General features: G+C 34.5%; 1 protein-coding gene across 1 annotated transcript in view; it reads right to left on the minus strand.

Moving 5' to 3' along the window:
• LOC140150532 (gamma-aminobutyric acid type B receptor subunit 2-like) overlaps positions 1 to 18,467 on the minus strand; it is a 219,208-nt gene that overhangs the window by 62,456 nt on the left and 138,285 nt on the right. Inside the window, exons 3-6 of the mRNA XM_072172561.1 lie at positions 13,488 to 13,658; positions 12,705 to 12,805; positions 11,613 to 11,727; positions 206 to 363 (exon numbers count right to left, since the gene is read on the minus strand). Coding sequence (XP_072028662.1) covers positions 206 to 363; positions 11,613 to 11,646 — 192 coding nt within the window. The 5' untranslated portion in view covers positions 11,647 to 11,727; positions 12,705 to 12,805; positions 13,488 to 13,658. The remainder of the gene's footprint in view (positions 1 to 205; positions 364 to 11,612; positions 11,728 to 12,704; positions 12,806 to 13,487; positions 13,659 to 18,467) is intronic.

Raw genomic sequence — 18,467 nt, forward strand, 5'->3', positions numbered from 1 at the left:
CAGGGATAAACTTGCACTACCCTATAGGGCAATGACAAATACCCTTCTTTTTTTTTTTTTTGGGGGGGATACCAAAATCTCTATTTTGATCATTGGTCGCCCACTTTTAACAAGCTTGGAATTGCAGAAACGTCAGGACACATCATAAGTAAGCTGCGACACTTTAAGGTTCTGGCACTTAAAAACACTGCACACTGCAACTTACCATGCCTGATATAGATGCTGTGGAGCTAGCACTGTTTTGAAGCAATATGGCATAATAGATGCTTATACTACCACGAGCTACGGCGTCCATCTGCTCAGATGTACAATTATGCAGAGCATCATCGTCCATTATATCCCACCAATTAGTTTCAAACCAGGCTGAAAAGAAAGAAATATATTTCACTTGAATACACAATACATCTTTGTTCAAAAGTAAAACTTTATGGAATAAACTAGGCGAAATGTATTTTCTATGACCAACTAAAACTACTATAGGCATTTATGCATAACCTTAGATCCGTAATTTAACTGATATCAAAGCGCTTTATTATTTATACATTTATTCCATTGCCACTAGGATAAGTTTGTCACAACAATAACGGTACCGGTATAATAACAGCTCCCCATTTGTTAACCCTGGGTGGAGCGGGACACGCGAAATAAAGTGACTTGTTCAAGGACGCAACTACGTTGGTCCTGCTTGGGTTCGAAACCACTACGTAGACCTTGCGCTCATTAGTCGAACGCTCTAACCATTAGGTTATACAAATATACAAACAACAACAGCAAAAGTATAACTTCTATTAAGTCATGAGAGCTTATCCACTTGAAAATCTTTTTTGTACGCAATTTATTTAATTAAGACATTTCATGAAACACAAAATATCATATAGACTAAAGTAGTTTTTAAAGACATAAGAGCATTTGAAAATAATTATTTGAATAAGTGCAAAAAGTTGCTCAAATTAAATGTGCATTGATTTCGACCATAATTATCCGGACAGGTATTTAGTTACACTTGCAGCAGAAACAAATATTTCGAATAAATTTCAAATATAAATGACAGAGATGACATCCATTACAATAACTATATGATCACTGTTGTTTGCAAATGTACTGGTGCTAATCGTAATTGTAAAGATGGTGCCAAATTGTTATTTTACACTCATGCACTGAACGATTGCATGTTCCGAGAGTGAACTATATTCATGAACTTGCATTAGTGTCTGAATTGTTAACAAAACATTTAGAGCTGCTTCGGTGAGATGTTTGTTTAATGCTAAGTGTACTGATGGTGTCACCTTAATGTACTTATAACTGCTTTTTATTTCAACCAATCTGGGTTCTTCATGAAACTACGACTCTCACCCAATACACAAAAGCAACTATCTCATCATAAACTACACTACACACACCTAGATACAATGGCCACATGCACCTCATACACCTAGCCCCATACTATACACACAATAGTTATAATAATACAACACGCGCCCCATTTACCCATTCACCCACTCCCCATATCCATCTTGACCCCTTCAAAATAAAACACATGTACAGCGAAATGAAAAGAGATTTAACAATGAAAGGGGAGAGGGAGAGAGAGAGAGAGAGGGAGTATGAGTGAGGGGGAGGAAGGGAGGGAGAGAGCGAGAGGGGGTGAGTATATACACGCTCAAGGCATGTCGTACTGCTTTATCTTCATGCTTCATGTTAATGTTAACGCATAAACCGATATCATGACAATTTTATCCAATAACATCTAAATAAATACTTCCAAAAAATGAAGACATTAATCCACAGAGTTTATTACGACACACAATCAATTTCTTTCCCATAACCTCTCGGGTATACAGAAATTTAGATGGGTTCTTTTGACGACTAAATTACCAGTTTATGTCATACAAAAGTGACCTTTCTAAAATCAACAAGCAGGGGACACTACACGGAATATCACAAAAAAAATTTAAAAAAGAACTGTAAATCTCCCCCGTTAGCGATTTGATACAAGTAAAATACTGGGATCACATATCTCTAAGCGAAGCCTAAGAAATTTCATTTCTTTTAATCTTCCTGAATTATGGTTTATACCATTATCAAAACATACATCCCATAGCGATATCAAATTTTCAAACGGCTTTGAGGAAATATTTATAGGGCCAATGTCCGTGCCACGCACAGATGGCAATATATCCATCTCTTATCGTCTCCTTTAATGCAGGATGTTTACAAATCGTATATAATATATTGCCAGGAGCAATATTCAACAAATCTAACTTATTCGAGGTACCATTACCTAATTATTTTGTTAAGCTGATATTTATATTATTGTCATTCGAATGTTAAATATATTGACTTTAATAACACCGATTCAAGATGGTTTCAACGCCTGGAGCAATCAAAGTAATTTATATTTGGCCCACAGTTTTTCCCCGTTGTCTAGACGTATTCATATATGGCTTTTGCTCATACAAACGAGACACAGAGAATCTTTAAAATATGAGTATATTGGTTAACTTGTCAAAAAAACATCCACTCAAAAGCAAATAGTTTGATTTAGTTGCTTAGCACTTACATAGCAATTGCTGTCCAAAAGGGACAAGAATAATTATAATTATGTCTTTGCGTTAAGTAGTAATTTTTAGTAGTAGTAATGTCAAATCAAGTGAAACAAATGATATTATGTAATAATTATGATATGATAATGATAATATTATACAAACAATGAAGATATGATAAAAATAAAGAAATAAAGGCAATTTGTCTCACTTCTTTGAGATTAAAGATTAAAAAAGGTACCCAACGTAAAAAACGGTAGTAATTTATTTTATATATTTTATATTCTTTTGTTATTCATTATTGCCCTACGTAGAAAGATACTCCACCCTGTTACAAATTGTATTTCGTATTTCGTATGTCTCTGGAAAAGAAAAACATCTTTTAAACTTCACTATGGTATTTATTTCTGAAAAACAAGCACTTAATCTACAACCACAAATTACAAAACCAACACGGCAAAAATTTATGAATTCTTAGCAAGTACTATGCAGGGTTAGGGTTATTTGTGACTGAATGTTTTCTAACATTTTCTCTCTTTTCATTTTTAACAAAGCAGAAATGAGCTTGACCAAGATATAATAAATAAAGTGTTTATTTTCCACTGATCAACATTATTTGTAGGTATATGGTCGAATCCAACCAAAAAGTGTCCACGGGCCAAAAATAAAAGTCCGAAATAAAAATGTCTCCACAATTTTTTTCCTTTTGCCCATTGATTGATGACATATTGGCCTTATAGGAACCAAAAGTGCCATTACTAATCTTGAAAAATAAATCCAGGACGTGTGATAGTAAATGTGATATCAAAACCCAATGTTACCTACGAATACCACTAGGATGCTTTCACTATCGCAATACTAATCAACCTAAAACAAATGGAATATTCCCATTAACGCTTTTTTCGTGTAATGTAGACCACAGGGTGTCAGGAAAATGCTAGCTCAACCAGAAAATATTTGTTTTTATTTTTATAACGCGATCAATATGATCTTAGTCAATTTATGCTAGTTTATTTTTGAAAATGAAGTTTAGGTCAGTTTCTGTATTTTATTTATCAAATGAGTATGAATCAATTTACACATTGTATAAGAACGAGTAGGATATATGTTTTCAAGAATATTAGGAATTATAAGCATACACCTAACGCTTTATACAATGAAAAGGTGAACAAACCCGAGTATTCGTAGGTAACATGAGCGATTTAATAATATCTATATTGAGTTTAGAGGTTTAAAGTTTGCTATTATGGTAATGAATTAATAAAATGGTATTTTTTAGATCTCTTTCAGATGGTACGTCCAAATGAATAAATGCTATTACCTTAGATCAAAAATTTTTGATGCTTTTAGCAAGATTTTGACCACTTCATTTTGATATACAAGTAGTTAATCAGCAATTTTACATAATACATAATTGTTGAATGAATCCGTATATGGGTAATAATAGTGTCCTGGAGTACCGCTTAAAGTTTTTGACAATTAATTTCCATTGGTAGCGACACTTCATTACACATGTCATGTATTATGCTGTATTCGTAAGTAACATTTCAGTATTTGTAGGTAAGAATTAGACTTTTGGTGGATATCCCAATCAAAACTTCATTTTATAAAGCACTTTGAATGTATCATTTTCTTTATGTGCGTTTATTGATACTTTAGACCCTATCATGTATTAATAATGTCGGTTCACAGCGGTTGAAAGAGTATTGAAGTAAGAAACAAAGGCACTAACGTGACTTTAATTTGCTTAATTGCACACAACCCGCTTAAAACCGTTATTGCAGACTTGTGAAGTCCATCTTGGAGTCAGTTACGTCTTGTGGCCTTTCGTTTGAGGGCAACTACAATTAGCTTTATACCAGGGTCCATCATTATGTTGTCTAGATCATGAGACAATGAGAACAGTCGTTTTTTCCATGGTATTCGTAGGTAACCTTAGCGAAAACGTCAAAAGTTACCTTCGAATAAATCAATTTGGACACAAATTACTCAGACACCAGAAGGTCGGTAAACATTTAAAATGAAGCACACATGACAGTTGACAAATCCAAGTATTTATCCCTTCTAATCTTCTTTGAATCCGATTTTTCTTTCAAATGAGCAGACCGTCGTCTATTTCAGTACATATTTTTCAACAATTAAGCCGTATTCAGTTTTGCATGGTGGGCATGTATGTGAATTCGCAACTTTCATTGACATATGATTTGATAGCAAACATACAGGCCTTCGTTATGTACCAATATGGGCATTGGCATGAATGGCGGTGTTTCACAATACTGTCATGATGTCAAATTGTATTCGTAGGTAACATTCGGTTACCGAAATTTACCTACGAATACTTGCTTTTATTGTTGACATCTCAGCAATATTTAAACGCAGGCTATTGAAACTTGGTAGAAATAAAGAGTGTATTACCCTGCACCTATTGCGTAACTATTGTTTACTATTCTCTCACTTTGTGGAAATGACACAGCTTTTAACATGTATTCGGAGGTAATGCATATTTTTTACCAAACCTACCTTTGTGCCATTTAGAATTTCTGGCAGCTAAACACAATAATAAAGATGCCCGAATGCAATGCATTTCAGTATTGGACATATCAAAGCTTGTATCAATTGCGAATTTATTAGTGATTTCCATTTTTAAAGATATATCTAGTGCTATGAAAAATTGTATTCGTAGGTAATGTAAAAAATACCACCCAAAAATGATCACAAAAATTCATAATTATGTACAAATATGTGAAAAATTGAACAGGCAATCTTTGAATACACGCCTTTCAGGAAATCAATTTAGATTCAATCCAATGACTTCTTTTCATAACTGATTTAGACGTTTTTAAAAATACTTTAAGAAATATTTTGAAAAAATGGGTAAAAATAGCATGTTTTGGGGTCTCTGTGTCTAAGTTTTTCACAGAAGGGGTCTTATTATATATGGCGCGAAGCGTATGATCAAGGCGAATAAACACAATACAAAAATGAATGCCCATTGATTAATACTTTTAAGTTATGGCCCTGAACATGCCGTGTACACTTTTCGTTGGATTCGACCATATAGTCAAAGTAGGTCAGTCATAGGCAAACACCTTAATGCTTATATACGTCCTTCGTAGTGTTTTCATAGTTCATTGGAGGAGATTGGGCACACTTGTGGATATATATGAAGAATTCATAAAGCCCAATAATAATAATGCTTCAAATATTAAATTGTCTAACACTACATAGAATTTGTTCTCACTTTAAGGTGGTACTACACCTCCTGGTAAATACATTTGCATTTTTCTCAAAAAATAGCTACACACTGATGGTAACAAAAGTTATGTACAGTATATTATAGGGGCAAGAAATCCAATTACTACACTGAAATTTAATTGATTCAAGACAAGTGGTTCAGTATATATGATAGGAAATGAGGTACATCCTAGCGGTACCTCATTTCTTATCATAACCTAACGCACCACTTGTCATGAGTCACTGAAATTCCAGTGTAGTAGCTGGATTCCTTGCCCTAAATATACGTAACTTTTGTTATCAGTGTGTTATTATTTGTTGAGAAACATGCAAAAATAGTCACAAATTTATCAAGGGGTGTAGTACCACCTTAAAGAGTTGTCTCATTTCCAAGGTAAAGAAATTGGACTATAGGGATAGTGATTATGTCATCTTTAGTTAAAAAATATATAATCCCTATCAAGTACAAACGACAAATAGGAAATGAAACCATTACTGAAAATAAATAACACCAGGAATGGGCTTCAAAGTAGGCAGTATCACTTTTTGAGATATTATACAGGCAAATTCTCCTCAAAATAAGATTTAAAGTGATAGATAGCTAGTAGGGTAGTAATTAATCAATACATATTGATAATTGAAAATGAGATGAGTACCAGAGTAACATCTTACGGTCGAGGTGGAAATAAGGAATATTAAACGTCCAAGTGACATACAATAAAGCATGTGCCTATTGTTATTAAAATGACTCGTTGACCCTGCTTTGGCCAATACACAAAAATATATATATTTAAAAAATTAACAAACATATATACGGAACATGCCCTAAATGTCCCGAAATGGCGATTCTTTAAGAAGTCCTTTTTTACCTTTTGACAATTGTATACGAAACACCACAATTCTCAGCGAATTAAAAAAAAATATATACAACAAGGATCAATGTATCATATATTAGAACTCGTTTTGCCGACATTGCAGCCCATTTATGGTGGATGGTACATTGCAATGGCAGGGTTTCCTGGACTGATGTTATTCAGAATAAAATCAATTATTTATGATTAGTAAAGCAAAAAAGCGTTGATTGCCCCAAGGCGTGTCTTTTATTCATATCTTCAGCCCAAACCTTCATAACTATTCAGCTGCTTAATGTAAACAGATTAATATCGTTTTAATTGTGGACACTTATTCTTACTGTAGGTGGACGATTTATTTATTTCGTAGTTTTTATTATTTATTTATTGTTTATGTATTGGTTTATTTATTTCATGATCGATTGAATGATTGATTTATTTGTTATTTCCAGTAACGGTTGGGTATAAAAGCACACAAGTAATTTTAATGTGAGTTTGTTCAATTCAATTCCCCACGATAATTTTATAATGACATTAATGTCTTCTTAGTGTAGTGTAGTGTAGTGTGTATTATTTATACTAAAAAGAATAAGAATCAATGTTCATTTAACAAAGTCGATTTCCTCTCTGTGAAGTAGAAAATAATATTTTTTCTTAAATTGAAATTGGTGAACAGAGATGACCTATTCGTAATGTAAAATTACTTCAATTTATCCCTTTTTTCCTTTTATGATCTTTAAATTATAGTGTTTTGGTCCGTTATGTTATAACAACATAGTCCTTTTCTATACACTTGAGACCAATACTCAAATGACAACGAATATTAGCTTACATTTTAAAAAGAAACGTATGAAACAAAATACGACACAGCTAATATTTATATGTTTTATTGTATTGAAATAATGATTGAAGAGATATACATTTGAGTGGTTCTTTTATATCAATGTTTAGGTCTAGGCCATTTTAAACGATGTCTGTAAAACAGAATTTTCGTGGAATGTTACAATGTTAAATTGTCAACAGTATAATAGTCGCATTACATATCGGCTTGATAAAAGTTCTATTTGAAATTAAACATCAAATCCGTCAATTATCCTTGAATCCTTGACTCACAAGGTGCATGACAGTGGGTATTAAGGGGGTACTACACCCCTGGCCAATTTTGTGCCTATTTTTGAATTTTTCTCAAAAATTATAGCGCATTGGTGACAAGTAAGATATGTATATTATAGGGCAAAGACTACAACTACTGCACTGAAAATTCAGCAACTCAAGGCAAGTAGTTATTGATTTATTGATCAAATATTGGTTTTCACTCATTTTTGACTGTAACTCCAAAACTGTTGTCTGTGCTGAAATAAAATTTCCAGTGCAGTAGTTGTAGTCCTTGCCCCTATAATATACATATCTTACTTGTTACCAATGCGCTATAATTTTTGACAAAAATGCAAAAATAGGCACACAATTGGGCAGGGGTGTGGTACCCCCTTAAACAAATCAGTTTTACCAAAATTCTAATTTAAAAAGGGAGTAATAAAAGGTAATAAAGAAGATTCTTGCCTTAGCCAAAGTCACTTTCTGGAAAGCTGGACTAAACATGGTTATCCCTTTCTCGAGTCAGTAACTAGGTATTGTTTTCTTATTGCATCTCTAGATGTAATGATCAGAAGTATATAAATTGTACATTTTCCAAAAGGATATGATACATGGAATCCAACATTCCTGACAAAGTTAATAGTTTTTGAGAAATCTCAAAATTAGATTTTACTTTAGTGACTCGAGAAAGGTATACGGGATATGGGCGGTATATGCTAACATATGCATTTGCCTGAATTTCTTGAAATCCTGTAGCAAATGCATTCTACTCTATTAAGTGTTGCGCTAGTGTTACATTTTTTTTACATATTTACCAAGATCACTGATCAAAAGAGTACCGAAACAAAATAATTCAATAAATACTCCAGACGAATTGAAACATATCATAATGGGATGTGGGATATTATTTTATTGCTTTTGTCACCAATAAATCTGGCGATTATGTATTATCGTGCTTTTAACTTGTAACTTCCACCTGTTATTAGTTTACATTATCGGGCACGTAGCAATTTGCGTACTCGCATAAAGTACATTTATATTATAATGGTGAATTGGGGAATAGTCTATCTGCATCAAAGATGTTTTACTTTAGTAAAACCTAGATGAGCTTATCTGTATACCGCTGCACGGCAGTGAACGTAACCGTTCCGGCTGAAATCCAGAAATGACGTCATTTGTTCTGGTGCTGCCACTTCCGGGTAACGCGGGAGAAGAACATGCCTTTTGCAAACAAAATGGCCGACAAGTCCCGGCCCCTTTCCAGCGAAAATACAGCTTATTTAGCCAATGTGAACATGGGGTCATCGCCAGAAATATTTTCCTATCATATTGGACTAACACGTCAGCTATATGGTATTTCACGATATAACAGTAATAAAAATAAAACTGCAAACGTTCGTTCGTCGGATGTTTGACGAAGTGACCAGCTCTAATGACGTCACTATGTAAACAACATAGAGGTATAAATAATTAATTAGGTAATACCAAATATGGAAACCTCCAAAACGATGCAAATTAGGTGTTTGACGAATCAGAATCCGATCAGCCCACCTCCAAAATTATGCAAATGAGTTGAGGCGGTTACGTGAACATGTTCACTAATGCGACTCTTGTGTATACCGACCTCTGTGATCTGCATCTATATCATCCACATCCATAACTCGTAATTCTTTTACAAGTATAGCCCTTTTCCTTTTGTTTCATTTTATTGCTAATTTGTTCCGTTGCCCATTTTTTGAATAGCTCAGCGAAATATATATGTATTATTGTATGAGTAAAAGAAAATGTTTAAAAAAACACTGACTTCACTATTATATTTTCCTGTAAACTATTGACGAGAGCATATTTAAGCGTACACCGTATATTTACTGCGTTGAAACGCATATATGAATGAACTTTGCACCGTACGCGATGTTACATGTAGCTCCAACGTTGAAACATCGGGGTAGTCCGCGCTAATCGAAGGTTAACAGTAATTTGGTACATCTGGCTGAATCGACGTTGATCCAGAAACACAAGATGCATTAACAGATTTTCCACTATTTATATTTCTTACTTCTCAAGATTAATGACATAAAATTTGCATTGAGTCTTTTTTTAAGAAAAATACATAATGATTAACTAGGACGAGGGAATTTATCTGTCGTTGTTTCAAGCAACAATACGCAAAGGCTGACGAGAATAGCCCTTTGGTAAGATACCCGTCAAGGGATACATTCCAGTGCAGATTTAATGAGATTGAGATAAAAAAAATAAGCTAAAAAAAGTTGATTTAAATTTGCTGGCTTATAAATTCCATCTTGAATTATTATATTTTATAATTATATTTTATATTGAAGAAATGAGGTGGCCTGATTAACTTCATCCTAGCAGGGCGTAATGCAATGCGAGCCATAATTAATATATGCAAGGTTAATATTATATATTAATTGTGTCTCGCATTGTCTTACACCCTACTAGGTTGATATATAGGCCGCCTCATTGAAGAGATTTACCAGGATTGTTTGTATAAATTATTTCTAGAGTTATCATATCAAATCCGGATACTCAAAATGAGTAGTGATGTTTTCCCAACTTCAGCAGCTGGTTGTTTACGTGACTGAGCTGTATCCAGTACTAGCATTTGCTGTCTTAGCTATAACATTGCCAGTTGATATTTTTCCTGGATAAGCTGATTGTAAGATTGAACTGTCTTCGATAATTGCCAGCGCCCCTACTCTCGACTTCGAACCATAGGTGTGAGCGAAGAGGAAGCAAGTACAGAGCTAAACTTCACATCTCAACATCAGAGACGTGAAGTGGCTGCAACAACAGTCCTCTACAAAATTCACACCAGCTTGTTCCCACCAGATCTGTATGCACTACTACGAAAGCCGTTTGTAGTCAGAAGAGCTACCCGCTCCAGCTTGTCCATGTCTTGCCATGATCTCACATTACCATATCTACTGGCAGGACCAATATCCACACTGCAGTTCTCGTTTGGAATAGCCTACCAGATGGTGTAGTCGGAGACATATCTGACAGCGGCGCACCATCCTTCAAAGAAGAGTACATAAGCATTTTATTTGACGCGCCTGATGCTTTACTGTACCTCTTCACTCTTGTTGTTCCTAAGCTGCTGTGAACCACTGATTGATCCATGTGGTAGTCTTTTATATTGCCTAGGTGCCAAAAGTTCTTGACCTGTGTCACTCCTCATGGGCTATTGTTCACTCTAGCATAAAAAAAAATGAAAACAATTCTGCTTAGCTGGCTGAAGGCCTGTTGGAAGTCCTGATTGGGGAAGACGACATGTTCAACTCGCATTTACTTGCAGGTGACAAGACTTTAAAAAAGCAGACACTTTGAAGCATAGACGACATCATAGACCTTCTAAAATTCATTTTAACCACTACATATTTTATTTTCAATCTATATACCAACAACCGTTCGGAGCAGCGATAGGAAGATATTTAAAACGGTTCAAAAGAGGTCAGTACCAGAAATAATGGGCGATTTGTTCAGATCTGGCTCGATGTGTTGTTGGTTGGTTCGAGCTTTCGACCTTTCGCGGGGTCTCAATTTTAAACCAAATGATACACATGGGCCGTCTTGAGCAACACACCCATTATTTCTGGTACTTGTCTGTTTCTCAACTTTTATATTACATAGATTGGTAATGTACGCTCGCGTTTCAGTTTATCAGATCAACCCACACATTGCATTTTGCCATGCTCTTGTTTTCGTATGAAAACTGAATTCAGAAAAAAACCATTACCCGATGGAAACAGTACGCACCTTCTGACGACAAAAAGATATGTCTAATGTTGTTCCCAAGGTTTATAACTGTAATTTTGAAAAATAAAGTAAATTAACCCTTGTAACAGCATTTTTGAGTTGATCATCTTACCTGGCATAATAAAGACGTACTTGGGTCCGTACATTCCTAGCCTATATGCGCTACAGTATATCAATTGACAGCCTGGTCGGTAAGCATTAGCAAATATAATTCGAACTCCTATACTCTGTTACGGAAAAAATTAAAACGAAAATAGGTGTAAGAATAGCCCAAATTCAGAATTGGTCACGGTTACTATAATAATCCAAACTGGTTTCATATCCAGTAGCACAGTTAAAGCCATATTGTAACATTTCCATAAAAATAGAATTGTATTTCTTTTCCGCAAGATATTAGTTTATACTGTCAGTTATTAATTTACTTCCAGCGCCGATATCACCAAAGCGTGTTACTCTGTCGACCGTAACTGTCGACAGTTTATGACCATAACGTAAGCCATGTACATACATTGTTGTCAACTTCACGTAATAATTTCGATCATATAAATTTAACGACATATTTTGTCACAAAATTTAGCACCTAAAAGCATGACTTTTATAGGTTAATATGCTAGTTTATTATATTACAATAACATATTTTTAATTGGCAAAACTTGAGGGCGCCCTCCTCGGCAAATGTTACAGTGTGGTTTTAATTGTCCTCCATTCAAAATCTTATATCTCAATATTTGACCTCAAGTTGTGGAATATATGTTTCTGTACCCGATAAACAGTCGCGTAGCTAGGAGTTGTGGCGCCCAGAGCTTAGGATACAGAATGTCGCCCCATTCTTGAAATAATTCGAAATTCACAAATAGGGCCTACCACTAATTAATTTTTGTTATAATAAAGTTGAATATCGTCTTAAATTGATCTTTCAAATGATTTTGTCTTTCATCGCTTGGAGGGTGCGCAGAATCGATGCTGAATTTGTCAATTCGGCACCTCCCCCTAAGAGGCCCAGGGCACGTGCCCCCTTGTCCCCCGACGCTACGTCACTTCCGATATAAAGAGCGTAATTTCAAAAGTTATTCAATGAATAAACGAGTGTATTAGGGCTTAAAACTGGTCCACGATATTTTCAGTCTCCGTGTATATACAACTTTTCTTCATCGCTAAAATGATTCGCCATTTTAATAGGCTATAGTAGCTATTGCTAAATTACCTTTATATATTGAAGCTGGTATGTAGGATCATCAGTAAAAGTTTCTGATGTTAGAATTTCTATTCCTTTTTAGCGGCTTCTTTTCGAAAATCTGAAGTAGCCTGCGTAAAAATAAAAAGTAACTTGAAAGTTGTACTGAATGTTATTAGTTATTAGCATTAAGTCAAACAATTATTCATCTTAATAATCATATCAAGGTAAAATAAATATTGATGAAATTACATAATATTAAAATTTCACATTATAGTATATTATATATAATTCGGGGCTTTGAGCTGTTGCTTTTCTGTTTCTGAAGTGTATTATGCAATGGTAACCATATGTTTTTATCCTCGGAATCATTAACTGGCTCTTTTATGACAAGACATTGCAAACAATGTCACATTGAATTTTGAATTTTTTTCTGAAAATGCAATTTGATCTAAAAACCTGGCTTCTAAACCTACAAGGCTTTTACTTTCATTAAATGTCACAACGAAAAGTGATTGATTTCTGAGGCATATCAACATCTCCCACTAAAATGCTACATATTGCAGACATTCTGAATAATATAAAAAATCGCTTTTATCTATAATATTGACATTCTGAGATATTGTTTCCATTGCCATTATATTTTTACTTTGACATATTGCGTCATTTACGTAAGTTTATTTGCCTCTTGTTTACTATTATTGGAGATGGAACAAAGTCAAATAAAGCAATTGCTTGTTCTTGTATATACCTATGGGCTTTTCACCAGTTACGGAAATTGTATTTGGCGGAGTAATAGCACTTTCTACTTACCAGTGTAAATAGGTCGGCACTTTGGTGAATGGTTGCAACTTTTTTCCAACGGAAATGCTCGAGGATGGCAATTCGCCCATAGTTAACTATGATCTCCGATAAACAGAGACGGAAAAACTTAGGGTAAAGCTTGCGATCTGCTAGCGCTGGAGAAGCTGCTGAATAGGATATCTGGAAATGGATTATCAGAAAAAGAAATCAATTTGTAGGATCCAACATAAGTGAATACAAAATATAATTATTGAGATTTCACCTGCAGGAACAACATTTTCTAAGAGTAGTTACCCTTTGTGATGATTACAATATTATAGTTAAAACACACACCCCAACCCATTCCACACACAAGTGTGAGCCTGTCTCTATTTCGTTAGGATTATTATAAGTCTGACTTCTCCAAAATTGATGTATTCAGACTATAAATTGAAAGATCTAAACTAATTAAATTAAAAGACATTGAATACTTAAACCGACTACCCCTTAAACATCGCAATGTCTAATTATTGTCTTAAATCTCTTCTCTATACCTGCACAATTAAGCGATCACAAGAGTAGTGTTTGTTTGTTTATTCTATTTTGTTTTGTTTTTTGTTTTTTTACCTCATTATTTTGGCTTAAAACGGGCAAAAAACCTTACAGCCAGTTGTTACTAATATTTCATATTTTTGAACAAAGTATAACATAATTGAAATTTGTCCGAAATCATATATTATGGCTTAAGCAAAACCGTCGGTGCAATCTAAATCCAAATTAATATTGTGGTGATAGGCATGTTTAAAAACAATCGGGCCACCTACCTTTAAGGGATACATTATATCATAGAAGCTTATTCAAAAGCCTGACAGTTTGATTATTTATTAATATGTAATATGAAACTATATGGAAACCCATGTTCCCAAAGGGCCCTAAATGTTTATCAGTAGAGCTCAATGAAGACAGCCTCTTATACATAGAAATGATGGCTTTGAAAAGAGCTTGCCAGTGTCGCGCTATACATCAAACCTTTTAGAGCTTCTAACTCGCAATTTAATACTTGAGAATGCTCGTTATTGAAAGAACAGTATTAACTCATTTAATCATGTTTTGAAACAAACTCTACACCTTTACTTAATCTGCTTGTTATCTTGAACGTCCCAGTTTGTACAAGCATAATTCTTAAATTTATTATGTAATTTTCCTTTCAGCTACAGTCCTACCTCCCAAAGGTCTTTTCTCTGGGGGCCACCAGATAATATTTAATCAGCAGCCACAACAGTGTATACTAATAAATATCCATCTCCAACACACCAAAGAGGACGGTTGGCAATGCACAGGGGCAAGGTGGATAACCTCTAAATAATATACCATTATAATTTTAAATTTCAAATTTGGTTAACACCGGACAGGTGAGAGTTTTACCAGCACAATAACCAGCAGATGTTGGGCCTTAGTATATCCGACATCTGTTTGCTAAATAAATATGCTACTTATGCAAAAAAATATGGAACCAATATCCATTTCAGATCTTGTCGCCGTGCACTTAGTTACGATAACAATATTACTCGATATATATTTTTTGGAATTGGTTAATAATATAGGTTATTGATATCGCTTGATCTACTGAAATATTGTTGTGATAACTACGTATTTGATGACGCTGGAGACAAAATGTTGGTAATTGAAATAGTATGTAATTGTGTACAATTTGTATGGCTGCGTTCACGTGTTATTTTCAAAAGAGACATACTGAATACAAACCAACAACCCAGTAGTAGGGTCATATTTGCGAGAGCAGAGGAAGTATTGAGAGTTGATACGGGTTCTTTGAGATGATTAGAATAACAAGAGCTCCTATGTTCCTCCCAAAAGTGCAGGCTAAGTAAAGGAGGGTTGTAAATCCATAATACAGGGTCAATATGAAAAATGCTTTGATTGCTTTAAAATGCCTGTCAAGCTACCCGTTTTGTCACAAGGATTAAAATAATGTACAATTTCTACTTTACTTTACCCTTCTCAATCAATAATAGTTTAAAATATTCTTTAAATCATTTTCAAAATGCTTCATATTCCACCTTAATCCTCGTGACCAGACGAATAGTCTGGTATGCATCTTACAGTAATCCGAGCCTTTTAAATATTCGACCACTGTATTATAGATTTACCCTCTCCTGGAGTTAGCCCACACTTTTTGGAGGGATATAGGATCTTATTTCATTCTAATTATTTCAAAATACAGATATCAACCCTCTGCTCTTGTGGTCACGAAAACCCTATGTATGAATACAGAAAATATAAGAATGTTTTATGAACGTCAAATTTGTCAAATGTTTTAATAACAATTATTTGGTAATTTATATATTGATCATAAAACATCTTTTAAAACATTTTATATTAAAAACACTACCAAAATACAAACAGAGAAAGAGGCTAACGCATCATACACTGGAACATGGAAACATTCAAACATTACAAACTACCGCACGAGATCAAATTAATGATGCTTAATCGTTATTCTTAATAATATCAATATACAGGGGAAAGAAGAATTACGCATCGCACACTAGCACATTTACACATGAATTTACAAATGGAAACATAACATGCATAGGCAGATATACCAGAGTAAAAACTCCGGACTTACCTGCCTGTGCGAGGACTTGAACCCCAGACCTCTCGCTTGTCGGGCGAGCGCTCTACCACTGAGCTACACAGACTGTTCCTGATAAACAGGACTAAAGTATGGGCAGTCAAGGGTGAACTGTACAAACAACACATTACATACCTGTGTACGAGATCAATTAATGATGCTTACCCGCCAGCCTAATATAATCATACAAACAGCCTCTTTCTCTGTTTGTTTACTTAAAGAGTGAATTGCACTCCTTGTCCACTTTTTCCATAGTGAAATTTGCTAAATGTTTACTTTTATCATAATACTGCAAGCGATCTTTTTAGAGTAAAATGATCTCGTTTTCATTATTTTACATTCAGTACCAAATCGAATATCCAATCGAAAGTGTTTTTGTTCAGTATGGAAGTTAAAGAAGGTGGTCAACTAGTGGACAAGTACATGAAAATCGAGGTTTTGCATTTGAAGCTCCTCGCGTCCAACCAACTTGTCTTAACTATAACACTTATCGATATATGTCAATATCCGACCCGATGACGTCACAAGAAATGACAATAGAGGTTATCCACTTTACTCATGCGTGACTTATAACAAAAGGCACTGGTTCCCGTAGTATTCCTCATTCAAACTAATTCAAGCCACGACCTCGGAGTTACCTGCATGACTTTGGCGGGCTATTTTGAAATAGTCATGGTTGCACATGTAGGTCCTTCTTTTGAAAGTCCTAAACAAGGTATAGGAGTCGCTGGTAGGATATGCAGCTTATAGAACACGGATAACCTCTATTAGTCCTGCCATCTCACTTGCCTTAAACAGGTAATGCTGTGTAGTTCTTTTGCTATTACCACGAATTTAAAGGAGTCTTATGAATAATGAAGTAACTGAGTAGATTTGTGCAGATTTTCAAGTACCGAAAGTGAACTTGAGAAAGAAAAACGAAAAATCTCACGTAAAAAGTTGCACACATAGGTGGGCAAAATCTTCTCAAGCATACATATCATACTGGAAAGGTTTGATATTACTGTAAACGTATTTTGCCATGGTGGTCAGTCGTGAGTGTAAACATCCAAAATTTTTAAGATAAATATCATATTTAGAAATTTTCAAAATTTAAATTTAAGACAGGAAAATGAAACTATTAAGTCTGTAACTTACAAAATGAAAAAAAAAACAGTGTTTTTCGGAAAAGTTACGAAAATAATACATATTGTGATGTGCCCTGAGTAATTTGATTATTTATATTTGTTTACAACCTAAAGCTATGTCATTAGAAATAATAGAAAGGGGAAACTAAGAGTTTGTGTGGTATGACATGTTTTGGGGAAAACCCCTTTGGTTACAGTAAACAAACTCAATCAGAGTTATTAATAATCTTGGAAAATCCCCACTATTCCAGAATGTTCATTGTGTTGCACAATTGAGGTAATCCCTAAGATTGTAAAGTGAATATGACATCATTTTGGGAATCCCCAGGAAGTGAATATGACAGAATGGTATATTAATAGATTGTGTGACTGTATAAAAGTTGAAAGCAATTTAGTTTGCTCTTTGCAGAGGATTTTATACACAAAGGATATATAAATGCATGTGTGCAGTGGACTTCGCTGAACAGTGATTTTCGCAGAAGAAATGAACAAGGATATACAATGTATATTATACAACAGCCGTCCAGAACATTACAACAGAACTCTATATAATCAAATAGAAGAAGACTACCGACTAAGTACTAAATAGTCAAAAGAGTGATTATATTGTATGTGCATTTGTTGTCACGTATCAATTACTTTCAATTAAAGACTTCGATTTTGTTAACTTAATCAAACAGTGTATTATTGTTGTGCATTCGTGTGATTTGGGTAAAAGGTGATTTTGGCCTTGAGTCATTAAGGCTCGTAACAAAATTGTGTGACTCCTTCGCTAAGTGAACAATTTTACGAGCTCATCAATTGAAAGGTCTCCACGCTTAATTGTATGGCGAGGTCATCGGCTCCGTTCTTCCTGTAAAGACTTTAATACATGAATAACTACGTTTACATTGATACCGTGTAATGACATACTATATCAGCACCAGGGCAAAACCATCACTATTAGCCGTACGTTGTTAACCTTTTGAAGGATGCCTACTATTAAAGACAACTATTCAAGTTCAAAAGCAGGTGAAGTGATGAGTGGCCTGACCTTGTACTCATTTACCTAGTCTAATTCTTATATGCACAGCTGATTTTGATCGGTCAGGTGTAGTTGAAATAACAAATGTGAAATAACACACCACGAGCCAACATTCTACTATTTAAATATAAAATTTCACTTTTTCATGGATTGCCTAACAGCGATCACTCCAATATGGAATGTCATTTTACTCCTGTAAGAGTGAA

Source organism: Amphiura filiformis, chromosome 4 (genome assembly GCF_039555335.1).
Source record: "Amphiura filiformis chromosome 4, Afil_fr2py, whole genome shotgun sequence".
Taxonomy (NCBI): domain Eukaryota; kingdom Metazoa; phylum Echinodermata; class Ophiuroidea; order Amphilepidida; family Amphiuridae; genus Amphiura; species Amphiura filiformis.